The 27,355-nt window shown below is 42.8% G+C and overlaps 1 protein-coding gene across 1 annotated transcript in view; it reads right to left on the reverse strand.

The window, feature by feature from the left end:
* LOC310708304 (vertebrate ancient opsin-like) overlaps positions 1-25,090 on the reverse strand; it is a 100,439-nt gene extending 75,349 nt beyond the window's left edge. Inside the window, exons 1-2 of the mRNA XM_083506537.1 lie at positions 24,328-25,090; positions 10,459-10,787 (exon numbers count right to left, since the gene is read on the reverse strand). Coding sequence (XP_083362663.1) covers positions 10,459-10,787; positions 24,328-24,706 — 708 coding nt within the window. The 5' untranslated portion in view covers positions 24,707-25,090. The remainder of the gene's footprint in view (positions 1-10,458; positions 10,788-24,327) is intronic.
* Positions 25,091-27,355: the final 2,265 nt, after the last annotated feature.

Genomic DNA, 27,355 nt, shown 5'->3' on the forward strand with positions numbered 1-27,355 from the left:
CCTGTTTCCTTCCTGACAGCTGCACCATAGTGCTATAAATTGCCAGGTAGAAGTCATGTTGCTGCCTGTTCTTTGGGCTCCTAGGAATGATGCCACCAGATTAATGCCGAGCATCCTCTCATCCCACCTGGACCCATCCAGGTTGACCCAGGGTCCTTCATCACTGAATGCATTGTGTGTGTCTGTCACTTCCCATCTATTAGCTGTAGTTTCATCCTTCCCTAGGTAGCAGATTAGTGAAATATTATAAGGTAAAAATAGAAAGGGATTTGAAGGCGTCGAAAACAGTATGCAGAAAGCAAAGAATGCAGGCGCTGGGTGCACCCCGCCAGCTTCACCTTTTCCTTCGCCACATCGGACACAATATAGCAAGTCCTGCCTCCGTTGACATAATGTGCTCCCTGCAGACTGAGTGTAATTACAGTCAGATGTCGTCTGCAATGGGGATTAAGGGGAACTGATTTTGTGGCTTTTTATAGAATGCGAGGTTATTCAACTTTAAAAGAATTTGAATTAGTATGATTGTTGAAAGGGTGGAAAAATCTGCCCAGTTTTAAAGTATGCATTTAAAGTCTACCAGCTCTATCTGGTACATTGGCTGAGACCCTACCAGCCCACACACTGTGGGCTCAACTACATTGGCAAAGAAAAAGCGCATTATACTGTATCTGTTGTTTATGCATTCTAACACTGTGACACCAGATGGAGCTGTGGAGTTCCTTTTTCGCTAACCCGATTTCTCATACAAAGTTTGCAACGTGTTTAACTGAAACGCTTCTTTGATGTATCTAGATCCAGCCTGTCTCGCCAGAGTGGTACATGCTCTAGTTATCTCCCGCTTGGATTACTGCAATGCGCCCTACATGGGGCTACCTTTAAAGGTGACTCAGAAACTACAACTAATCGAGAATGCGGCAGCTAGACTGGTGACTGGGAGTGGCCGCCAGAACCATATAACACTGGTCCTGAAAGACCTACATTGGCTCCCAGTATGTTTCCAAACACAGTTCAAAGTGTTGGTTCTGACCTTTAAAGCCCTATATGGCCTCGGCTCAGTATACCTCAAAGATTTTCTCCTCTCCACCCACCCACCCCCATTGTTCAGCCTGAACACTGAGTTCCTCCTCTGAGGGCCTTCTGGCAGTTCCCTCACTGTGAGAAGTAAAGTTACAGGAAACCAGGCTGAGCGCCTTCTCAGTAGTGGCACCCTCCCTGTGGAACACCCTCCCAGAAGATGTCAAGGAGATGAGTAATTACATAACCTTTAAAAGACGTCTGAAGGCAGCCCTGTATAGGGAAGCTTTTCAATGTTTAATGTTTTATTGTGTTTTTATATATGTTTGGAAGCTGCCCAAAGTGGATGGGGCAATCCAGTCAGATGGGCGGGGTATGGATAATACTATTTATGTATTTATTTATTTATTTATTTATTTACTTACTTACTTACTTACTTACTTACTTACTTACTTACTTACATTCCGGCCTTTTCCTCAAAGCAAAGCAATAATCCAATGGACAGTTTAAAATATGAGCTTTTTATCTGAAAGTATATGAAACCAATTTACTTCTCTCTCAACATTTTAGAGAGTATATATTATAGCATGAATGTAATCTAGTCTGATCTAATATTCCCAGGGAGTCTCTTGCAGGAAATTATTCTGCATCAGACTACTGGATGACAGAGTCCTAAAGTTTGCAACTAAAGTGAAATAAAGATAAAATGAGCTGTTTGCTTCTGAAAAAGTAGACACAATCTCTGTATTTATAAGCAGCCAACAATCTTGTCAAGCAAGACAAATTGCTGCTTATAGATAAATCGTTCCAGTCTAGGATTATGTCTTTTAAATCAGTCAGTTAATGTTTCAGATGAGATTGGATGCAGAAAAGATATTGGAGTTTCAGATGAAGATTTGTTTCCTCTAAGTTTATGCTTTGAAAAGTGTGCAGCATAGTGGAGTCCTTGGTTTGCATCCCAACTTCCCATCAGTGGCAGAACAAAGTTCCATTCATGGAAAAGACATTTCCTGCTCCCCTTTTCCTCTGAGGGATGGGGCACACTTGGTAATGATTTGGGATAGGGTACAGGAGGCAATGTTAATGGAGGGGAATGAAAATGACCAGCTTTAAATTCAAGCCTCTATGTCAAAACCTTTGATAATGAAAAATTAAATTCAGCTGAGGGAAAGCAAGAAAATTATGACCAAAACTCTGTGTCTTCAGTAGCAAACAAACTGAAAGTATATGAGGCAGAGAAGGGACTTAAAAATATTAATGAAATTAAGAATAGCATGTTGCAGCTATTTACATTTAAAATTTTGAAAATGAACCTTAAGCTGAACTCTATTTGGCTTTTGTGGGTGGGTGGGTGGGTGGGTGGGTGGGTGTTTCAATGCACACACCCAAAATTAATTGTTTGTTTGTTTGTTTGTTTGTTTGTTTGTTTGTTTTAAAAAGCAATACTGAATGCAAGGGCCAACCCAAGACATTTCGGCACCTGAGACGAACCACAAAATGGCCGCCCTCTCCCCACCAAGGAAGAAGCAGGAAGTGAAATCAGGAACAAAGCAAGAATAAAGATCTACATTGGGATCTGCTGCCCTTACGGATCTTGCTACCTGAGGTGGTCGTCTCACCTTGCCTCATGGGCTGGCCCTGGCTGAATGTACATGCCATTGCAGCTGTCACTATAGAGGCCATGCCCATTGCTGCTTAGGTGCAAAGGTGTGAAAGCAGTCCCACTTTTTATGCCAAACCATATTTGTAAAGTGGTTACCACATGACTCCATTCATGTCAGCCATGTCACTTCAAGCTGCAAAAAGGCATTGCTGTTTGGGTGTAGCTGAAGTTATTCCAACTGCACAGAGAGCCATTTCGGAAGCCAAACGCCTGGTGTGTCTTCCGCGGCTTCTGATTGGCTGCAGGACGCTCCTGGGGCCAATCAGAAGCCACTTTTTGGTTTCCGAATGCTTTGGAAGTCAAACACACTTCCAAAATGGATTCCGTTCGACTTCCAAAATACGACAGTACTTCTATTGGGGGGGGGGGTGACAGCAGGCCCCACTGTTATGAGAGAGGAGGGAAAATGTATCCTTACCTGCTTTCTTCACGCCATGTGCGTCTCCATCTACTCACCTTTCTGCTGAACTAAAAAGCATCAAATTTTCCCAAAGAGAGGGTGTTTCAGTCTCCTGACCATTTTGGTTGTCTTTTTCTGCACCCTTTCCAGTAACTATCTCTTCTATCTATCTCTCCCTTCCTCCTGCTCCCATATTATTATTATTATTATTATTATTATTACTACTATTATTATTATTTCAAATGTTTTGTTTTGATACTCAAGAACCAGGGAAGAAGAGGATAAGGCAGCTGTGTGCACAGATGTCAGCACCTGATCCTGGGCAGCAAATAGCAAATGAGAGGTAAGTAGCTGGAGCACAATAGTTGCTGTCAGCTGCATAGGAAATTGCTGAAATTGCCCAGTGTAGCTCTTTCCTCTGTTCCCTTAATAGTTACTAGACTCTAATCCTTCCCACACATTTGGCAAGAGAAAAGCACTCTGACTCCAGGTTACAGGTGACTAATGTGTGATTCCCATAGGACTGTGGCCTTTGCCTCTAAGTAATAGGTCTTGCTCAGTGTAGCGGCACATGCAGAGGGAGAATGGCACTCAGAAATCCATAATTTCACAAACCAATGCTCTGTTAGTTGTCAGTAAAGTATTGTATTTTTTGCTCTATAAGACTCACTTTTTACCTCCTAAAAAGTAAGGGGAAATGTGTGTGTGTCTTATGGAGTGAATGCAGGCTGTGCAGCTATCCCAGAAGCCAGAACGGCAAGAGGGATCACTGCTTTCGCTGTGCAGCGATCCCTCTTGTTGTTCTGGCTTCTGAGATTCAGAATATTTTTTTTCTTGTTTTCCTCCTCCAAAAACTAGGTGCGTCTTATGGTCTGGTGCGTCTTATAGAGCGAAAAATACGGTAAATCTTTGAGTGCATCCTTAAGAAACTAGAAGCAGCCCTTAAAAAACAAAAAACAAAAATGGATCTTCAGTTGCAGGGTATGAAGTTGGTGGGGCATTCTGGAGATTTGTGGTGTGGCTGTTGGAGGTGCAACAGCAGAGATCATTCAGTGTGTAACTTAAGGGATAATTCTGTTGTCAGTAAGTCAACGAGCCAAGAGGGTGGCGGAGTTGCATAGCAAGCAGGGACGGAAGATGGCTTGCTAGCGCATGCTCTGATAGGCTGTCTAGATGTGCGGGAGTTTTCTCACAGATGTTTAGTTGAATGTCTTCCTGCTCTGAGTTACAGATAGGTAGCCGTGTTGGTCTGCCATAGTCAAAATAAAAAAAATTCCTTCCTGTAGCACCTTAAAGACCAACTAAGTTAGTTCTTGGTATAAGATACCTGAAGAAGTGTGCATGCACACGAAAGCTTATACCAAGAACTAACTTAGTTGGTCTTTAAGGTGCTACAGGAAGGAATTTTTTTTATTCCTGCTCTGAGCAATGCCTGTCAAAAAAGCTTTAAAAAACCCTCTATTTCTTTCTGCTTAAGTGACATACAGTTTTGTTCAGTTTGTCCAGTAAACACTTACCAGGATTTTCTCTCTGCATTACTCTCTGCATTAATTAATTAATTTTACAATGAATGATTTTAGAGTGTTGTTTATGTTATATTTTTATACTGTTTTATTGTTGTTAGCCGCCCTGAGCCCGGCTTCGGCTGGGGAGGGCGGGATATAAATAAAATTTATTATTATTATTATTATTACTCAAGTAACTCTGCTAACAATGGAGACATGGAAACTGAGGTGAAGTATTCATCCCCTTTACTGCTAGTGCTGCTCACGCTCCCAACTGCTATTTGGTCATGTTACTTCAATCATCATCTTATACACAAATAGCAAACTCAGTTCTTTGAGTATGGCACCATACACTCAAGAGAGAAGTACTGGCAAAATGGAATGAATCCCAAAGCTCGCAGAAGCTAAAGCAACAACAACCTCAAACCCCTGGGCCTTGCAGAGACAATGTTGCCCTGCTGAAGGGAATAGAAAAAGCATGAATCTAGGCCCACCTAACGTATCATACCTTGTTTCCTGCTTGGCAGGGGGTTGGACTCGATGGCCCTTGTGGTCTCTTCCAACTCTATGATTCTATGATTCTAGGTCTGCATTGTGCGAAGCAGCATCAGGAAGCCTCCATCCTCCGCCTGTATCCCTCCTTTTCTTTCCTTTCTTCACCTCAGAAAAGCAGCTGTGTCTTTTCAGGGCCTGGGGGATGGGCCCTGGCCCATTTAGGGTACAGCTCCCATCTACTGTTCTCATAAGTCACCATGTGAAATGAGCCACATAGCGACTTTTCAGCTTCATTTACCAAGGACAATCCCCTGAGCAGCTGAACCACTAAAACTCTCCATAAGGCAGAAATGTGTTTATTTTTAGGGCCTCAATTATAAAAAGAAAACTAGAACGAGAGCTTGTCAGCATGCTGATCACTTAACAAACAATTGATCTATTTTTATTTTTCATTTTCAAAACCGTGATTCCCAAAGAGGGATTTTGTTAATTTGGAAGGCAATGAGGTAAACCTCTTTGCAATTTATGCATGAGAGGTTAATTGATTGATACAAGTATTTTCATTCCTGTAATTGCACAACTGTGTGAACAGGATTAACAATTAAGCAGCTTCTTTATTCTATCTGTTTTAATATTTTGTTAGCACTTGTCTTTTCCTTTGTTTTGTTTTTTGCTTCTTGCTAACAATCTGCAGAAACTCCTTTGGCCTACAGTCCTACGTTCCTGGTATGTTTCTTAACTGGACAGACTTTTCCAGAGGGTGATGCTTGGGGGTGTTTTTCAGCACCCTAGAACCTTCAATGGTATGAACTCTACAATTCTATTTAGTTGCTAGTCTTTGGGTTCTCTCGCCCCCCCATAGTAAGCCATTGGGAGTTCCTTTAAAATGAACGTAACTCAAAAAATCTATAGCCGATGCATTTTAGTGCAGTCACACACACAGAGAGAGAGAGAGAGAGAGAGAGAGAGTTTCCAACCCATGAATCTTCTGCTTTCCATTATGTGTCTTGCAGCCTGCCTCCTCCACACTGCAAACACCTATTTTTCATTCAGCAAATATGCAGAAAATTTGCTCATGTGCCATTGCCAGACAGTACCTGGGAGCACAGCATGCTTGCAGCTTCTTTTGTTGTAGTGTGGGTGGAGAGTAAAAGATGGTGTGTTTGCACGTGTGTTCCTTTTCGGCTCACATGCATACACTGATGTTTTTATACAAAATTAATAAACATAACCCACCCACCCCCACCCATGGCTGATATGAGACAGTCTAGCATCACCAAACCAATAATCAGACAAATGGATCACTGCTTTTCAGCTGCTTCCCCTGCCAGAATGCTTGTGAGCTTCCTTTGACTGGAACCTCAAATATACCAGGTAGGGCAATCTTAAATATAAGAAGCTGTTGGAATGTCAGCTCATTGATGTAAAAGTGGTGTAAGTTATCTCTATTCCAAGCTCTGTTCAACAGCGGGGCTCCTGTTGTCTGAGCAGGTCCCAGCTGTTGAGATGCGACCTGGGAACGGGGGGCAATTGGCAGGCCCCCAGCCCACCGGCTGGCAGCCGGGCGAACTCCGGTCTCCCTTGGAACAGCATCAAACAGTGGCACACAGCTTCAGAAGCCTTCAGAAACTCAAGCACGCTCTAATCAGCAGAGTGAATAACTCTTCACAACGGACGTGGCGAACAGAGGCATATTTACAAACATTTATTCAGCAGCAGGACAAAGGAAAAACATGTCTGCTTCCCTTCATGTCCAAGCAAAAAGCATAGGCAAAAGCTATATACAACGGAAGTTCCCAGCAGACTGTGCTGGAAGTAAACAGACATGTGACATACAACAACTCCACATGCCTGTTCTAAAGGTGGAACGGAAATATCCTAACATCCTCCCCCTTTCCGTGTAACCTGTAGTACCTGTAGTTCAACCCAATTGCAAACGCTGTACATAAACCTTAAGTTGTTCTCTGTTAACAACCTTAGACAACAGATCTGCAGGAATTTCATTTCCTGGCATGTAGGACACTTGAATGAGTCCTTTCTGAATACACTCTCTTGCACGATGGTAACTTAATCTGCAAGTATTTGGTTCTTTGCTTGCAACTCTCTGAGTTTGGCAAAGCCAAACAGGATCTATTGTCTTGATACACCTGTATAAGACATATCACAGAAACCTTGATGTCCTGAAACAGTTGCATCAACCATTCACAATCCATGAGTGAAAATGACAGGGACCCAGTCTTTAAAATAGAGTTAGACTACACTTTTTACGTGGTTGGATAGTGTCTTCGAAGCTACCACCATGAGTTTGACCAAACTGTGGGAGGCAGTGGAAGACAGAAGTGCCTGGCGTGCTCTGGGCCATGGGGTCACGAAGAGTCGGACACGACTAAATGACTAAACAACAACACACTTTTTATGAGCATAAATTCCACCATGTTCCTAAGTCTCTCCTTGCCCTGTCCCATCCCTGATGATGTAAATTCCATGGGCTTCAGTTCCACAGGCTAAGCCATCACAGCTCCAACTCAGCCAGCTTGAGAGACTTATGCTAGCATATCTCTGGCTGAGCTGGGATGAGGAAGTTACAACCTATTCTAAACTTGCCCAACCTGTAGGCTCTTGGGTTTGGATTGTGCTGTCAAAGCTTATATTCTCCTGTACCCTATTCTACAGTCTTGAACCAAATCAAGCCAAATGGCCTTGTTATTGTGATTCTGCAGTACTACCAGCTCTTTTTGTTAAAAAGTATATGGGCCACACATCACATAAGTATTAAGAGCACCTCCATTTCTGTTGCCTTTTTCTGTGCGCTGAGCATTTTACCATTCTCTCTTTGACATTATAAAGTGGTTGTCATGAACAAATGCTGGATCCAAGCTACGAAAGAAGCTAAGTTCAGCACATAGAGGGATGAAGAATGCTAGTAGGCCAGAGCAGGTAGGATGAAATCAGGAGGTGATTTCGCCCGGCCCTCCCACCCCACTCCACGAGAATGTGAGAAAGGAAATTAGAATGTGAGGGAAGTATCCAATTAACATGTCCCTTCAGTGCAAGTATTTTTGCTTGTGCAACATAACTTTCCCTCTGCTCCTCCCCATGCCCTCCCCCAATCTGCTCTGGTGCTTTGGGAAACCCCTAGAACTTTTTTAGGGGGTGTATGGCAGAGCAAAGGTGGGGGAGCTCCATTGTGCAAACAGGAGCCGTTACTTGAAGAGTGCCCAGAATCTCTTCAGCAAAGTAGGGTTTACACATGGATCTCAAAACAAATGAAGTTGTGCTGTTGTTTATCTTTCCATGATGAGATTCCCCCACCTGCACTCATCCTTCCACCTCTGCAATAAGAATCTTGAATTCATTTCCACCACTTTCATAAGTAGCATCAAGAGCCATTGTAAGGGGTTAAGTTTTGTCAAACCACTTGTAACACCAGCAACAGTTGCAAAGGATTCAATATCTATGTGAGTGGGTGGCAACCTTGTATAAAGAATTCAGATCCATTGTATTTATATTTTATGGGGGAAATTACTCATATATGAAATGGTAAAGTTAAAAGGAAGCAAAGATGCACATATACAAGTGGCAAATCGCGTCAGGAGATATGAAGGCTATTTATAAACTCATGTTGAAGGCTTCAGTGAAGTGTGTCATTTCACCAATTGAAAACAAACAAAATACCAAAGTGGATCAAGTCAATTTCACTATGGTTACAACAGCAAAGTTAAGGTGGCTTGCTATGAAATAAGAGAAGGCATTTGCAAAAAGAAGTACTAATGAAGGTAATTGAAAAGGCCATGAATTCTGATGAATTCAATGTCAATTTGCAATAAAATGGGGTGGGGAGTCAAAGTGGAAGTTGATCAAACAATCGAGGACTGTTTAATGTAGAAAAAAAATATGACTGGGGTGAGGAAAGATTGTGGCTTCATTAGGACAGCTCTTTAGTCCATCTTCGCAATGTTTCCTTTCCGGCTGATTTTCACATTTTGTGTGATCTTCCACACAATTTAAATGTTTCCACAGCATTACACCTATTCTTCTTGATGTTGCTCTATCCTTTATTCTAAATCATGACTTTTCCATGAAATTGGCAATAGATTGCCTTTAAAGTTTACTGACCTGTCCACAGTGGTTATTGTTTGTGGAATTATTGTTCGGGGGAGTGGGTTGAGGAGAGAATTGCTTTTTAATCAAGTTTACTTTATAGACTCTTAGTCTCAATACTTGTAAATGGACTAATAATAATAATAATTTATTATTTATACCCCGCCCATCTGGCTGGGTTTCCCCAGCCACTCTGGGCGGCTTCCAACAGAATATTAAAATACAATAACCTATTAAACATTAAAAGCTTCCCTAAACAAGGCTGCCTTCAGATGTCTTCTAAAAGTCTGGTAGTTGTTTTTCTCTTTGACATCTGGTGGGAGGGCGTTCCACAGGGTGGGTGCCACTACCAAGAAAGCCCTCTGCCTGGTTCCCTGTAACTTGGCTTCTCGCAGCCTCAGTGTCCAGGCAGAACGATGGGGGTGGAGACGCTCCTTCAGGTATTATTATTACGTTAACACATTTACTTGCTCCAACACTGACTCAATCTTATCTTTACATTTGTCCTTTTAGTGTTTAATTTTAGTTTGCTCCCTGTATAAAGACTCTTATTTCAAATAAATCATTTGCTTTTGTGGTGCATCTTCAGCAAAAGGAAAATGTTCATATGACTTGGAGTACTGGAAATGCCATTTCCTTTAAAGGGCAAAGAACTGCCACCACCTTTGACTCAGAGGATGAGTCCCCCGCAGTACCTCTTTCTCCCCAGCCTTACAGAAGTCAAATACTGTACTGTAAAATAAGATTAGGGTCCTTTAACCACCCAGCCATTACCTCCAGGGAGGTAGTCTACTGCACTCCAGCCTATTTTGATCTGACTTTGACTTGCATTTTCCAAATTTCACTAGGATCTAGTTCTCCACTTAGATAAGCATCTTTGGAGGAAAATGTTTCAGCCAGAGGAGCCCCTTTGGAGCTGTCCAAGGTCCTGGTTGTTTCTGCCATGTACACACAGGTCCAGCTAATTGCCTGCTCGTTTACAAAAATCCACAAATCAGTTTTTCCTTTGTCTCTCTTTTGCTGGTTGGCTGCAGTCATTTCAGGAAGAAACCATGGAGAGAGTGGGTAGGGAGATCAGACAAATCCTATATGAGAAATGATCCTATATAAATCAATGGAAACTGTGGACTCATACAAATGCTCATCTAATGAATGAATTCCAGGGAAAGCATTGTGTTCAGTAAGTGGGACCTGCATGTACCTTGATCTGACTTTGACTTGCCATTGGATGCAACACAACACACTGACACTCTGTCGAAAAGATTGAAAAATCCACTCACCTGCTTTATGGCACACAGCAGCTTCCCATAGCAGTAAACAATAATGGTAAAAGGAAGGACAAGGCAAAAGACGAAGAGGCAAATTATGTAAGATACATTGTTAGCATCCCGTGAATGCCAGTTAACTGAACATGTAGTGCCTGGTCCTTCTGGTCCATAGCTACTCCATCCAAAAAGTGGTGGCAAGGTCCAGAATAAAGAATACATCCAGGACACGAAGATTCCCAGCCATACTTTCTTGTAGTTTGTGGCATCAGCTTCAGTTGTACCCATCATGGTGCAATAGCGTTCATACGAAAGCACAGCCAGGGATATGAGTGACACCGTACCTGTAAGGTAACAGCAGATTACTTTGTTTTATTTCGGACAACTGTTTTCTAAGTGAAGAAGTGCATCTTATAAACAAGGCTTTGAGGGCTTTGAAGAAACACTTTGAGCCATGAGACCCATCCATTAGCAAATTATTTCCTGAACCACCTTGGCCTCATATCTACTGTTCCCTCTCTACTTGTGTGACCATGTTATTCTGAGCAGGGAATTGAACTAGGTGACCTCCAAAGTACTTTCCAAGTATGGATTTATGTTTGAGATCTAGAGAAGAATAGGACTGCTGAAGTAGTCAAGCCAGTTGTCCAGGTCAAGCCTGGCATGATCTATTGCTAGACAAATTGCAGGTAATATGTTGTCATGGGAACTAAAAAGCTGGCTGTGAATCTCAATATCTGGCCTTCTGAAGGGCTAGCAAATATCCTCTTCCCAACCAAATGTAATCAAGGTCTCTGTGTGTGACATGAGGAATAGGCTTGCAATGTGAGGCAGACTGGAAACAGCCTGTTTAAGTTGAGTGTTTCCATCTGTGTTCATCCTGCATGTGTGTAAATAAATGCAAATAGTGGTAAAGCAATGGTTCAGAGATCTTTTGCATTCAGAATTGGTCTTGTAGCTAGCTTGACCTTTTAGAAACTACATAGTAAATTCTTGTAAATTATTATTCATCTGTTGCATTAATATCTTGCCTTTCTTCCACGATGAAACTGAAGGTGCTATATATTACAATAGCATTTTTTTGCCCAGGCACTTACCAGACCCAGGGCTGCAAGTTCCTGTATTAAAGGGGTAGAGTCTGTGTTGCTCCAAATGCTATTGGACTCCAACTCTCACAATCCCTGACCACTGGACATGCCAGCTGGGGCTGATGGAAGTTGTAGTCCATCAAACTGTGGCCACCAGGTTCCCCATCTGTTTTAGATTATACATAAAATGGAGGCAAGAAAGTCTCTTTCTATCTCCTTATTCTTCCAAATAGTCTGCAGAAGAACAACTCTTCTCACGCACCAGCAGAGGTGTGCTTCCACATTTTCATGTCTAAAGATTGAAAAGTAGTACAGTGGTACCTCTGGTTATGTACTTAATTTGTTCCAGGGGTCCGTTCTTAACCTGAAAGTGTTCTTAACCTGAAGAACCACTTTAGCTGGTGGGGCCTCCCGCTGCCACTGCACGATTTCTGTTCTCATCCTGTAGCAAAGTTCTTAACCTGAGGTACTATTTCTGTGTTAGCGGAGTCTGTAACCTGAAGCGTATGTAACCCGAGGTACCACTGTATCTATGTCCACTCAATATGCAAAACTATGCATTGAGAATACTAGCATATTGCAAGTTTTATGTATTTGGAAGTCTGCAGATCACCCAGGAGGCATTTTCTCACACCATTGAGACAGCAGGAAAGACTTGCTGAAGTCAGTGCACAATTACATATTTATGTTTCTTAAAAACCAAAAAATCAGACTCAAGAGGGTCATTATTTAACATCACATCATTCCTGCACATGCTAAATGGATGCCATACCTACTGCAATTATCACAGGCATCAGTTATCACAGGCATCATACATGGTATCATGGACATCCCCTTCAAATGTGTATGTAAGTTGGCCAGATTTATTCATAGGAAGTATCAGGATAAAGGTAAGAAGTTGTTTCCGTAATGCTGGTAAAATTGATGTGGATGTTTCCAAATCCTACTGAGGTAGGAGATGCAAAGAAAAATGAGTGTGCATGCCTATAGCTTTCATTCAAATACAGATGAAAAACCATTCTTGCACTCACACCATCTATCAGTCTATGGTTGTGTCAGGGAACTGACATCGAGCAATAGGCGAAGGGAAGCCTCCCAGATGATGCTGGCGAAGGACCCAGCAGCAGGGGGAGAAACAGCTCAGTAGAGGGGGAAGCTAATCAGCGCAACACCAGGGATAAAGGGGGGCAGATGGGGGAATTGGAGAGAGGGCTCCAGGACTCTTCACTGGACATCAGTGAGGAGAGCCCAGGTCCTCCGCTACCCACGCCTTCCCTGCGCAGAAGACTCCCGCGCAGTGAGAGGAGGAGGAGACTGGGTGTCAAACAACTTTTATGTTGGAAGAGGTTCAAGAAACGCCCACTGACGGATTCTGCCAGCGACTGAGGCAGCCACGATGAGAAAGGGCTGTGCAGTCAGAAAGGTTTAACAAGGCAAATTAGCCGAGAAAGGCACCAGTTTACGCACGAGTAACTCATACCCATAACAGGTTGCAAACAGTGATTGGTTCATCCATATTTTCCCTTGAAAATTTCCCTTCTCGGCAGTGGTGCCCGCCCTGTGGAAAGCCCTCCCATCAGATGTCAAGGAAATAAACAACTATCCAACTTTTAGAAGACATCTGAAGGCAGCCCTGTTTAGGCAAGTTTTTAATGTTTGATGTTTTATTGAATTTTTAATATTTTGTTGAAAACGTCCCAGAGTAGCTGGGGAAACCCAGCCAGATGGGCAGGTAGAAATTATTATTATTATTATTATTATTATTATTATTATCCAGAATAATGAGATTAAAACTGAGCCAGACTGGGTCTGAGGCAGATTTGGCCCTGTTAGTCGGCGAAGACATTCTATTCCTAGGACTAGCAGCCTCAATCCCTGTTTCAGCTCTCCTAGAAACCCTTCTCACCTTCATGTTGCAGGAACTGAGGTGCTGCTTGGAGCAAAATTTAAAAGTGCTGGGAACAAGGCTATTGATTAAATTTCCCATGGTTCTTAGCAATATATTCCTCTTATCCAAGACCACAGCTGTAGCCATGGCATTTGTCTGAGTCGTCCACACTGCTTCCCATGTACTAGTAAGCTGCAAAAAGAAAGGCATGAAGGCAATGCCTCCAGAGAACATTGGGGCAATTTCAACATTGGACAGACTCCAGAGTGTGTAGTTCAATCCAAAATGGATCTGAGCAGGACTGGATACCTGAAATCTACTGACTAACCCCTTTCCCTTTCCCTAGATTTATTGGAGATTTACCATCAATATTTTTTAAATAGCCAGTTTGTAAAAAAAAACCCAGCCAATTCAATAGCAATAAAGTAAGCTGGAGGCAGAGACTGTTTACTAACTTTATTGAATTTTGTAGAAAGCCTTTGGCACACAAAGCAACCTTATCACGGGAACTTCTTTGTCTTTTGTTTTTCAGGATGCCAGGAAGAAAGGCAGAAAAGGAGAAAGAAGGTTGAATACAGATAATATCTCTAGATAAGAAATCTATGGATTTTTTTACAAGCTTCCCCAACACCTCTTTATCAGCTAGGATGTTCTGTGTCAACCAAAAAGGAAACATCAAATGTCCCAGGGTCTAGGGAATGTCCCTTGACTGCACTTGCAGGCACAATAGCTCAAGGACCCCCTCTCCCCAGATGAACCAACCCAAATCCTGCAATCATCAGCTGAGGCCCTTCTTCATGAACCTCCTCCATGAGAGGTCCGGGGGGGGGGGCAATATTTGTACCTCAGGTATTTTCGCCAAGCTGGAATGTGTCCCTTGGACTTCGATAATGCATCTTGCTTATCTGCGTGGAGAGAGGTGCCAATTTGAATAAAATGTGGGGGGCAGAAAAGCCCTGCATAAGCGATCACATGACACGGCACACACACACCATTTGAATTCCAATGCCCATCATTTTGTGGGGGGGGGAGTGTAAATATTTGGGGGGGCAAGACCCCTCAGCCCCTGGGAGTTGGCTCCTATGTGCATGGAAAAGGGGGTCTGGAAATATGTATAGAAGCCAGGCTACTATGGAAAGGTAAAATTTAACCTCAGTTGCTCCACTCACTTTTGCCTCTGCCCCCCCCCCCCACCAGCCCTTGGCTCTTGTAACATTTCCCAGAAAGGAAGGTGCAGTTCATGCTGAAAAAGATTCCCCACTCCTTGATTACAGGGAACTTTGGAGTACTAGGTAAAGGTAAAGGGACCCCTGGCCATTAGGTTCAGTTGCAGACGACTCTGGGGTTGCGGCGCTCATCTCGCTTTACTGGCCGAGGGAGCCAGCGTTCAGCTTCCAGGTCATGTGGCCAGCATGACTAAGGCGCTTCTGGCAAACCAGAGCAGTGCACAGAAACGCTGTTTACCTTCCCACCAGAGCAGTACCTATTTATCTACTTGCACTTTGATATGCTTTCGAACTGCTATGTCAGCAGGAGCAGGGACCAAGCAATGGGAGCACACCCCGTCACGGGGATTTCAACCACTGACCTTCTGATCAGCAAGCCCTAGGCTCAGTGGTTTAACCCACATAAATATGTGTGTGTGTGTATATATATATGTGTGTGTGTGTGTGTGTGTGTGTGTGTGTGTGTATTGGAAAGGGTCATTTTGCTTTCACATATGAAAAAGTGCAACATGTATGAAAACATGCACGGCTGCTACAAAAGAAAACTCATTCTAAAGACATTATTCTGCTAAATATCTTGCTAAATCTAACTAAGCAAGCTGTCAATCTCTAAGAGTACACCATGCAACTAGGCTGTCAATAATAATGGCTTATTTGATCATCTGATTCAAATGCCACTTTTTTGAAGGGGGAGAAATAACTGTTTCACATCCGTACTGAAATTCTGTGAGAGCTGCTGGCATTCACTAAACAAAATTGCTTTGTCTATATACTGTTTAGGCTTTAAAAAGACCTGCAAAGGAAATTTTCTTTTTCTTTTAAAAAAAGGTTCTGTCAGTAAAACAGCAGGTCATATGTTGCAAAGGGTGTAGATAAATGGTAATTAAAAATTTTTAGAAATGGCAAACATCATTATTAATTTATTGTAGTCAACAGACCCACAATAAAAAGAGGAAATACAATTTTCATAAACACTGGCCTATGCTGGCCTTGTCATCTATAACATGTTCATCTTGATTCTGAGAGGTTGTCTGGTATGACGCAGACATTACTGACAGGTCAAGAGTCAAAAGCTTTGCTCTTTCAAATTGCAATTTTGATAATGCAGTTCATTTAGGAGTATGTGTGCAAGAGACAGCTGCGATTCAAGGTTAAGATGCAATGACTTACACTCTTGTTCACTGGTGCAAAAAAAGCCACAAAATATATAACAAAAGCTGCAGTCCTTGCACTTTCTTGGGAGCAAGTCCCACTGAAATAAGATTAACAAAGTCCCATTTCTTCTTTGAAGGACTCCAAGAGGAGCAAAAGGTCAGGGGGGGGTGGATGCTAGAGCATTGTTCCACAGCGCCTAAGCATCATTATCCACCCAACAAATGGAGAAGCAAAAGTTTTGGCATACTGGGAGGACCAAGAGGACCAAGGGTATGTGATGATCACTGGATTTGTTGGATCATGGGAAGAGCTTGTCTCCAGCTGTCATGACAGTTACCCTCAGGTCCTCACAGTGACTGGTCATAAGATCTAAGAACTGTAAGACATACATTTGTGCATCAGTTCCCTGTTTTGGAGCACCTCTGGATTCCTCCAATGTGACATTGCAAACAGTTTGTTTCTTTTTAATATCTATATATTGCTACTATGCTATATAAGTGCTAGAGGCAATGTGCAATGAAATGCACAAAATACATGACATGTTAGTCAAAATCTCCCTCCCTGCTCTATTATTATTGTTTCCATGCTTGCAATGTGCTGTTAAAAAAAAAAAGTTTCCCTCAATTATCCACATGTCTACAAAACATTTGCCATGCAACATTTCCACATTAGGCAAGAGTTTGCCTCCCAGTTGCTTCTCATCGGTGTCTCTGTCAGGTGCAGAGGTTAACTTTCAGAACAGAAATGTTTCTGAGCAGCTTTGAGAAAACTGTTGTCTGCCAGGAGCTCAGATATGATGGTGAACATTCAGCTACATCTGTGTGCAAATGAAGCCGTACAGTGAGAGCCTATTCATGGCTGCTCAGAAGTAAGTCCCATTGAGTTCAAAGTTGTTTCATAGGGCAGGGGTTCCCAAACTGTGCTCTGTGGACCATGAGCTTTATTCAGGTGGTCTGCAGCATGTCTGCATTGAATATTCATACTGATTTTTAATTGTATTTGTATTGCTTATTTCATCCCTTGTATTTTATTGTATTACAATTTGAATTCTGTGGGATGCAAATTGTAATAATATAATATAAAATAATAATTTTATACACACACAGACCAGCCACTCTGGGCAGCTTTCAACAAAATATTAAAAATTCAATAACACATCAAACGTTAAAAACTTCCCTAAACAGGGCTGCCTTCAGATGTCTTCTAAAAGTCAGGTAGTTATTTATTCCCTTGACATCTGATGGGAGGGCCTTCCACAGGGCGGGAGCCACTACTGAAAAGGTCCTCTGTCTGGTTCCCTGTAACCTCACTTCTCTCAGTAAGGGAACCACCAGAAGGCCCTCAGAGCTAGACTTCAGAATGATGGGGGTTCAGCTTGATGGGTTCCAAGTCACACACAGGCATTCAAAACGGAGGGGATGATCCCTCAAACACTTCCTCAGAGTCACTGGAGTCAATGGAGCTTTGATTAGGTCATCCTTCCGTAGCCTGATGCCCTCAAGATGTTTTGGTCATTGGCTGTGCCAGCTGGGACTGATGAGAATCGTAATTGAAAATATCTGAAGGGGACCGAACTGGAGAAAGCAGCCATATATTGTCTCAGCTGCTGTTTTTGAGGCTATGGTCTCAAAAAATCCATCCCTACAAGACAGCAAGTCCTACTGAATTTAGTGGGACCTATTTAGTAGGCTTGCCGATTGGAAGGTCGGCGGTTCGAATCCCCATGACAGGGTGAGCTCCCATTGCTCGGTCCCAGCTCCTGCCCACCTAGCAGTTCAAAAGCACATCAAAGTGCAAGTAGATAAATAGATACTGCTCTGGTGGGGAGGTAAACGGCGTTTCCATGCACTGCTCTGGTTTCGGTGTTCTGTTGCACCAGAAGCGGCTTAGTCATGCTGGCCACATGACCCAGAAAAACTGTCTGCGGACAAACGCCAGCTCCCTCGGTCAGTAAAGCGAGATGAGCGCTGCAACCCTAGAGTCGTCCGTGACTGGACTTAACTGTCAGGGGTCCTTTACCTTTACCTTTTTACTCCTCCTGAGTCAACATGCTTTGGATTGAAATATGAGCCACCATGATGGGCAGCTTAACTTTCTTCCATTCAACAATTTTTTATTATTTAGTCATTTCATTTATACACCATCTTTTCATCTGTGGATTGTATATGGTTCTCCCTTTCTTCATTTTCTCTTCACAGCAACCCTGTGAGGTAGGTTAAGCTGAGAGGCAGTAACTGGCCCAAGGCCACCTAGTGAGCTTCATGGTCGAGTGAGGATTTGAACCCTGTTCTATCAGGTCCTAGTCTGACACACTAACCACTACACCATGCTGGTGTATGCCAAGTGTTTTGCAGCTTTCCCTTACACTGAAAGTTATTTAATATGGATGGAGCATGAAAAGTTTGAAGAAGTCCACTCCAGCCACTGAAATGTGCTAGTATGAAAAACCTACACACACTAACCATGGATAGCAGCGTTTTCTAAATTGCTTGGAAATATTCCAACAGCAGTCAGGGACCTGCCCCTCACTTGCCTCTCATTAGCTCCTTTCTAAGGTATCAAGGTTAAATGTCAAATACTAAAATACAACCTGGATTCCTAACAAAGAAACTAATGAGAGGCAAGGGGGAAGCAGATCCTTGCCTGGTGCAGAAACTATGCATAAAAGCCTTTTTGAAGGAGGTTCGTTTTGAAGTGTATTTTGAAAACAGAAACCAAATAAGAATGTGTACCTACTGAAAACATTTGATTAGGTCAGAAATCAGAGCACCCGGGAGGATAGGAGCATGCTCTGGTGAAGCCAGTCTGGATAGCATCAGAAGCGTGGAAAGGTGTTAAAAAGAGAACAGCAGTCTCTCTCCACCATGCTCTGCTGCTGATTTGATAAAAGGAAATATATTGTCACATCCTAAGGATGAGCGCCCAGAAACAGAGGGAATATTAATAAAATATATTGGTGAAGAGGAAATGATGCCTATTTTTAACATCTGAAAACAAGGTGGGCAGAAATCATGATTCACAGAAAGATCCCAATAAATAAAAGTCTGTCTGCACAGACAAGAAGAAGAAAAAGAAAGAAAAAAACACCACCCTGGTTGTAATTTATTTCCCAATGCTTGGAGAGTTGGGATTGCAATGGCCACCTCTACTTGTTCTCTGCTTCAAAAGAAGAAAATGGGGGAATCATCCTTGTTCATCTAGATCAGTGTTAAACTTTGACCTTATAGATGTGCAAAAATATTGCTTTTTTCTGGATAAAACTTGGAGGCACACCTCACTCTTCTTCTCAAAAGATGCTTATGCATTTTCTTAATCTGCTCCCAGGACTGCAGACAGACAACTGCCAGATAGTCAGGGTGGGACCAGTGGGTGTTTAAGTTAGCACTGTGGGTGTGCTATCACCTGCCTGATCAAAATGCCTAGGGAGATATTGAGATGAAGGATGAAATGAATGAAGCATTCAAAAGAGGGAATGTTGCAGTTACGAGTGACTTCAGCTATCCTCACAAAGATTGGCTCCTTAAGTGCTCCGGTAACAACAAAGAGATAAAATCTCTAGCTACCCAAATGACTGTGCCTTAGAAGTTTCCTGATTAAGCTTAGCAGTCATGGAATAAGAGGAGGGGTACTCTCCTGGATCAGGCATTGGTTAAACAGCAAGAAGCAGAAATTAGGAATAAACAGCAAATGCAATTCAATGTAAGAAAGTGTAAAGTGCCTGCCTGGCCAAAAAAGTATTAATTTCACATATACGCTCATTGGGACTGAACTGATAGCAACAGACCTTGGGGTCATAGTGGATAGCTTGATAAAAACATCAACCCAATTTGCAGCAGCTGTGAGAAAGGCAAAGGACATGCTAGGGATCATTAGGTAAGGCACTGAAAATAAAACTGCTAATATCAAAATACTGTTATATGAATCTATGATGTGACTGTATTTGGAATACTGTGCACACTTCTGGCCACCTCACCTGAAAAAGGATATTGTAGAGTAGGAAAAGGTTCAGAAAACAGCAGCGCAAATGGTTAAGGGGATGTATGAATGGATTTCCTCTATGAAGAAAGGTTGCAACGTCTGGGACTTTTAGTTTACAGGAAAAGTGAATAAGAGGCAGAATTGCAAAAGTTTATAAAAACTATGTATGGCATGGAGAAAGTGGGTTTAGTAAAAGTTTTCTCCTCTCATAAGACTAGAGCTCATGGGCATCCTGAGAAGCTGAATGTTGGAAGATTCAGCACAGACAAAAGAAAGCGTTTCAACATAATGAAAATATGGAACTCGCTGCCACAGGAAGCAGTTATGCCCACCAACTTGGATAGAGTTAAAAAGAGGGAAAGAGGCATCATGGTTAGAGTGTTTGATTCAAATCCCCACATAGCCATGAAACTTATGGGGTGCTCTTGGGAGCAGACTCTCTCTCTTGCCTAACCTACCTCAGAAGCTTGGTATGAGAACAAAGTACCGTATTTTTTGCTCTATAAGACTCACTTTTTCCCTCCTAAAAAGTAAGGGGAAATGTGTGTGCGTCTTATGGGGTGAATGCAGGCTGTGCAGCTATCCCAGAAGCCAGAACAGCAAGAAGGATTGCTGCTTTCACTGTGCAGTGATCCCTCTTGCTGTTCTGGCTTCTGAGATTCAGAATATTTTTTTTCTTGTTTTCCTCCTTCAAAAACTAGGTGCGTCTTGTGGTCTGGTGCGTCTTATAGAGCGAAAAATACGGTATGTGTGAGAAGGAGGAGCCATCTCTGCCATCTTGAGCTCCTTGAAGGAGGAGTGGGCTATAGACGCCATAATGATAGAGATATTTATTGCCTCACTTGGAATAATGTTTACATTTTGGGTTGCCACATCTCAGAAAGGATATTGAAGAGCGGGGAAAAGCGGGGAAAACGACAATAACAAGGATCAAAGGATCTGAAGCAGTGCTTTTTTTCTAGAAAAAGAGGTGCCAGAGCTCACCACGAACTTCTCCCTTGTTTTCTTGAAATGGCAATGGCACCCACCTGAGAGGTGCCAGAGCTGAGCTCTGGTGAGCTCCAGCTGGGGAGGGGGAGCCCTGATCTGAAATAACACTTAGGGTGGCCACATACAAAAGAGGCAGAGCTCCTGCGCTTTTAATACTTGAGCAAAACACAGAATTTTGATAGATGCTGCTTGAATAATGAGTAATGGGAGGACATTATAGAGGTGTCCGGGACCTATGGTCAACCAATGAAGCTGAATGAAAGACAAGCCAGAGGAGATATTTCTTCACACAGTGTGTAGTTAAATTATGGAATTTGCTCCACTAGCTAAAATGGCTTTGAAGGATGTTTCAACAAATGCATGGAGAATAACGCTACCAGTGTCTGCTATGCTATTACATCCAGGATCAGAAATGAGGCAGCATATCTCTAAATTCCAGTTGCAGGGAACAATAGCAGGACAGGCTGTTGCCCTCATCTCCTGCTTGCTTGCACGTTTCTGGCTGGTTACTATGGGAAACAAGATGCTGGACTAGATAGAAGTTGGGGTCTGATCCATCAGGGCTCTTACACTTTCAACTGAAATCCAGCCAGAATGCATTGTTGATAGGCACAACTGAGACATAGCGCACAAAGCCACACTTAAAGGAGAACAGCAGCAAAACCTTCAGGGCCACCAACTGAGCACCAGACTCTTTACAAAGTAACTTGCAAAAGAAGCATAAGACCACATCTGAAATACGGGCAAGAAGGAGAGGTCGTCAAAAGCTTTCTCAACGATACCTGGGGAAAGTTTGAAATTTCTAGGCCAAGCAGTTTCTCCATGAAAACATGACATATGCAAAGGAGAAGAAGCCTCAGATGTCGTTTCAAAGTGTACATTTAGTGTTGTTGTTTCATAACCACCCTCACTCAGCAGCAGTGATATCCTGTCTCTGACAGTGGCTTTGCTCTTGATGCTGAAGCACAAACTGTATATGTGAGAGAAAGAGTGCAACGTGGTTTTTAAGAGAGAGCAATAAGCTAAAGAACACCGGTTCAAAACCTATCTCTGTCCGGAACACACTGGCTAGTTTCATGAAGAAGAAGAAGAAGAAGAAGAAGAAGAAGAAGAAGAAGAAGAAGAAGAAGAAGAAGAAGAAGAAGAAGAAGAAGAATAGTAGTAGTAGTAGTAGTAGTAGTAGTAGTAGTTTGGATTTGATATCCCACCTTATCACTCCCCTTAAGGAGTCTCAAAGTGGCTAACATTCTCCTTTCCCTTCCTCCCCCACAACAAACACTCAGTGAGGTGAGTGGAGCTGAGAGACTTCAGAGAAGTGTGACTAGCCCAAGGTCACCCAGCAGCTGCATGTGGAGGAGCGGAGACGCAAACCCGGTTCACCAGATTACAAGTCTACCACTCTTAACCACTACACCACACTACCTCTCATGAAATGAAAGCCATTTTCTTGCTGTCTCAACCACCACCACTATCCATTATAGGGATAATAATACTGAGCTGGGTGATAAGCTTTGTACACTGTACAGAGCAATATAAATGTGACTATTAGCAGGTTTTTAATTTTTGTATTGGAGCTGGTTGGAAGCATCAAGTGATTCCATGCTGGAAGTTATGGGTATTAATTATGATGTGGAACCATGATCACTCCCTTGAGTATAACCAATGGAACTGAATTTTTGCATTGAGTTTTAGACATAAAATGAAGACAAGGAGATCAGTAGCATGAGAAAATAGCAAACCACAGAAGGGCAGGTAAAATGAACAAATATGGCAAAAGCGCAAACCAAAACACTACATTGCTCTTAAACACTTCACAGGGGACCCAAACTGAAGTTATTAAGGCTGCAATCCTACACCAAAATACATAACCACACAGTGGTACCTTGTGTTACATACTTAATCCGTTCCAGAGGTCCGTTCATAACCGGAAACCGCTCGTAACATGAGGCGCGCTTTCGCTAATGGTGCCTCCCGCTGCTGCCACGCCACCAGGGCGCGACTTCCATTCGCATCCCGGGGCAAAGTTCACAACAAGGGGCATCTACTTCCGGGTTAGCGGAGCACGTAACCCAAAGCATTTATAAGGGGGACGGTACGTAACATGAGGTACCACTGTATTTGCATCCTTCAGCTCTTTAGACATATACTCGAGCCCCCAAATGCTAAACTTTGCTACAATATAACTGAGATTCTATGCAATTCTATGCATGTCTACTCAGAAGCAAGTTAATAGGGGCAGACCATCAGAGAGTCATGCTGTCATTCCCCACCTACCATAATAGTCTAAAGCCCCCTTCATCCTATACTCGCAATACTATGTTGTTGTTGTTTAGTCGTTTTGTCCTGTCCGACTCTTCGTGACCCCATGGACCAGAGCACGCCAGGCACTCCTGTCTTCCACTCGCAATACTATAGCTAATCACAAATCCCAGGGCTCCCTTACTGAAACAGAAGCACAGCTGCAGACTTGTCAGTGCAGGAATACAGCTCCATTATCTTTTTACTGTTCCCTTTGTAGCCCCAGATATTCAACCTAGTCCTGTTTTCACCTAGTTCCAAACCTAGTTCCAAAAACTTTCATTGCTTTATAGGTAGATAAATAATAGCTAGATAGCTAGATAACTAGATAACTAGATGATAGATAGATAGATAGATAGATGATAGATAGATAGATAGATAGATAGACAGACAGATGATAGATGATAGATAGATAGATAGATAGATAGATAGATAGATAGATAGATGATAGATAGATAGATAGATAGATAGATAGATAGATAGATAGATAGACAGATGATAGATAGATAGATAGATAGATAGATAGATAGATAGATAGATAGATGATAGATAGGCAATCCTTATTTTTGCTCTCAGCATATAATACTTTTGACTATGTTATTTACACTCCATCATCACCAGAGTCCTTTGCATGTTTAATCTAAAGCACTCTTACCCATCCTAGTGCCTTCCCAAAGTTTTGGACTGCAACTCCCATCATTCCAGGCTATTGACTATGCTGGCTGGGACTGGTGGAAGTTGTAGTCCAAAACATCTGAAGGGTATCAGGTTGGGGTCTATAGGACTTCTGGTACTTCTATGCACCTGTGTGTGCACTATCTCACTCTCTCACTCACTCACTCACACATGCGCGCGCACGCGCACACACACATCACCTCTCATTCAAATAATGCACTTAACTTGTAAATAAAGGGAATAAGGTGTCCCTCAACTGTGTTCCTTCAAACTCAGAGTCCTCCACACTTACAGAACTTCATTTCCTCCAACCAGCACCACCACAAGCCCTTTACCAACTCTGGTCTTTATTATCTAGTTTGTTGTTAGTACCTCAAAGAGGCTGTAAGGCAGCATCCAGAGACCTAAGCTGCACTGAACCTCCTTCTGAGATGATGCAAAGCTTTCTAAAGAAAATGCACACTGAGTTAGCAGGCAATAGATGGGATCTGCTCAGTAGGCAAGCCCCTGACTGGGTCCAAGCCACAGAGAAGAAGTGAAGGAAGCATGCTCCTAGACAGGTGCAGGACAATAAAGTGGTACTTACCAAACAAGGTGTTGGCAAAGCCATACCACACGCAGCCGGCTGGCCCTATGAGCCATCTTCCCTGAGTGCTGGCCGCAAAGCTGAAAGGGGTACCCACAATGCACACCATCAGGTCACTCACTGAAATGTTCATCAGCAGCAAGTTAATCGGAGACCGCAGCACTTTGTTTCGGCAGAAAAGTACCAAGACCAGGAGATTATTTAGGAAACCCAGAATCCCAATGATGCCAAGGCAGATGGCTGTGACTAGGTGGCCAGTGGGACTCAGATGATGCTCTTGGCCATATCTGTGGTTGTTGCTGCTGCCGCCGCCGCCGTTACTGCTGCACCAGACACTGTTAACACCACTGCAACTGGAGCTGATGCTCGGCACAGTCATCTCAGTAAGGCTCCTTCCAGATCTCCTTCAGCTGCCTGGCTAAGCATTGCAGGATCAGCAGAGGAAAATTCTCTTAAGCAGACACAGATATATATACACGCACAAGACCCTTAAAAGAAGATAGAGAAGCCTTCACTGTGTTACATCTTTTTTCTTTCTTTTCTTTCTTTCTCGTAATGTTTTCAAATTCGGTGAACGGTAACATCAATGAGTTAAAATGTGCCAGGATTTCTTTCAGCGATGCTCCACCATGTGGCCAAGCGGAGACCGCTTGTTTCTGCTTGCTTCACTCATTGTCTGAGGCACCGTACCAAATCCCCAACCTTAACCGTTGCAACCTGAAAAATAAAATGTAGGTCAGGGAAACATACATACAAGGGACTGGTTCTAATATCGGCGGAAGAGCAATATATAATGACAAGGTGAAAGAATGGAGGAGGGGTCTATTTTAACCCCCCCCCCGGGTGATCAGTTACATGTGTCTGATTGAGAGGCTGCCTTCTTTTCCCTTTCAGCACTTCTCAGGTTGTGACAGCTCCTCAGATCACTGAAGTTTCAAGCAAGGCTACAGAATTCTGTAAATGGTTCCATCTGGGGATGAGAAAGGTCCGGGTGCTTTAGGATTTATGTGTCAAATGAAATCTATAGGTCTCCCCACCCCCTCATAATTCTATAATGACACACACAAAAAGACAGGGAACTTGTGTTCTTATGCTTTTGTTTTTAACTTTGGGAAATAGTTTACAATCCCATACAATCCTATACTCCAGGACACTTGATGCATTTCTAAATCAAATTATGCTCCTTGGTAGAAGCAGATAACTACAATGTCTCCACACACACACACACACACACACACACACACAAATGAGCTTTTAGTTCTTGTTGGTACACTTTTAAATGAACCTCGGACACAATTCTGCTAGAATTAAACATTTCTATTACGTATACCTTGATTTTATTTGGGACTTAGCAGTGCTTTCTATGCCAGAACTGCACAACTTGCAGCTGCAAGAGTTGGCATTTTGTGGGGTTGCAAAAATAAGAAAAGATCACCCCTTCTCTTCTGAATATTTGTTGTTCCTTTTATCCCTCATTCTTCCACTCTGTTGGTGCTGTATTCTGCTTGTAAACACAACCGGGATGGTTCTGGGATGCACACCCAAACATGTGCTCCATTGATATTAATGCAGTTCAGAGGACGGAAATCCACATTCACCCGTGTACCCAAATGCAGGTGTTGCTCCCCTAAGCAGGAGTACTTTCCGTGGCATGCACAGTGGGATGCAAAGTCTTTGCAACAAGGATGGATTCCCACCCTGCAAAATAATTGAAATACCTGTCCCTTTGCAAATTGCTTTGTACCTAAGTTTTAAAATTAGTGAAATTTATTTTGTAATGAAATATATAATGATGGAATCAGTTAACTGTTATGGACAGCTTTTGAGTATGTTCCCAGAACTTTCTCTGTATTTTCTTGAAGTTAATAACAGATCTATGAGGTGGACTGGCGTTTTTTAACCCACCACATTCTAGATGGGAATGGAGCATTTGACACCCAAATCCATCCAGTGAATTTACAGAGGCAAGATTTAAACTGGAGGCTTCCTAATCCTGACAAAGAAGGTATAATGGTTAACATGTTTGGAATTGGGTTGAGGAGACCTAGGTTCACATCCCCGGTCAGCAGTGACTGCAATCCAGTGCATAATTTCTGAGGAGTAAACTCCACTTAGTTCAGTGGTGCAATTCCACCATCTGCATAGCTTTTAAGAGGTGAAGGAGCCCTGTCCTCTTTTTCACCTACCCACTCTCACACTTTTGCCATTCCATTCCCACTCCTATGAGAGGCAGAAGGGAGCAGCCTCCACTTACTCACCCAGGCTATTTTAGCTGATGGGAACATGCAAAACTGTGTGTTTCCAGTTACATAAGTTGACGGTCAGTTGTCAATTCTGTGCACTAGCACAAGCCTGGGGTCTTGATCAACCGAGCAATAAATCCCCATAGTTTGCCAAGACCAGGTCTGAATAAAATGAACATAAATCCCACCTTTTGCCTCTCTGGGGCCAAGCATCTTACACCACATAAATAAATCTGCAACAGCCAACGCAGCAACCAATAAACCAGAGCTAGAATCCCATGAAAGCCAGAAGACAACAGACGGTTAATCAGCAGAATAGTCTCAGCTTTTATGTAGCGAGTCAGCAAGAGCAGAGCAAGACAAGCTGTGGATCAGCATTTCCAGTTAAAGAGAGGTTGCTAAGGACTCTTCTGTCTCCCAAAGAGTCCCCTTGCAGCCAGCTATCCCTTTCCCCTTCTCAAGGAAAAGGGTTGAGGGGGGCAGATCGGGAAAGGGGTGGTGAAATCTGCAGCGAAGGAAACTCTGTTTGATATCCTCCACCCTCAAGTTTTCCAAGAAAATTGTGAAAGTACCCAAAGGTGTTTCCCCCACACACACAGCATTTCCCTGAAAGCTTAGTGGGTGGTGAGGGGAATGAATGAATTTCAAGTCAAGATTCAGCCCACATGAGTAGAGAAGGCAGATCAGACAGAAAGCAGCTTAGGGAATTTAGTTACCCCAAAACCTGATTTTTCAGTGTTTTCGGGTGTCACCAAAAGCTATTCTGAAAAATAAACGTGCTGGAT

This window comes from Podarcis liolepis, assembly GCF_965112155.1.
Source record: "Podarcis liolepis genome assembly, chromosome: 5".
Lineage (NCBI taxonomy): Eukaryota > Metazoa > Chordata > Lepidosauria > Squamata > Lacertidae > Podarcis > Podarcis liolepis.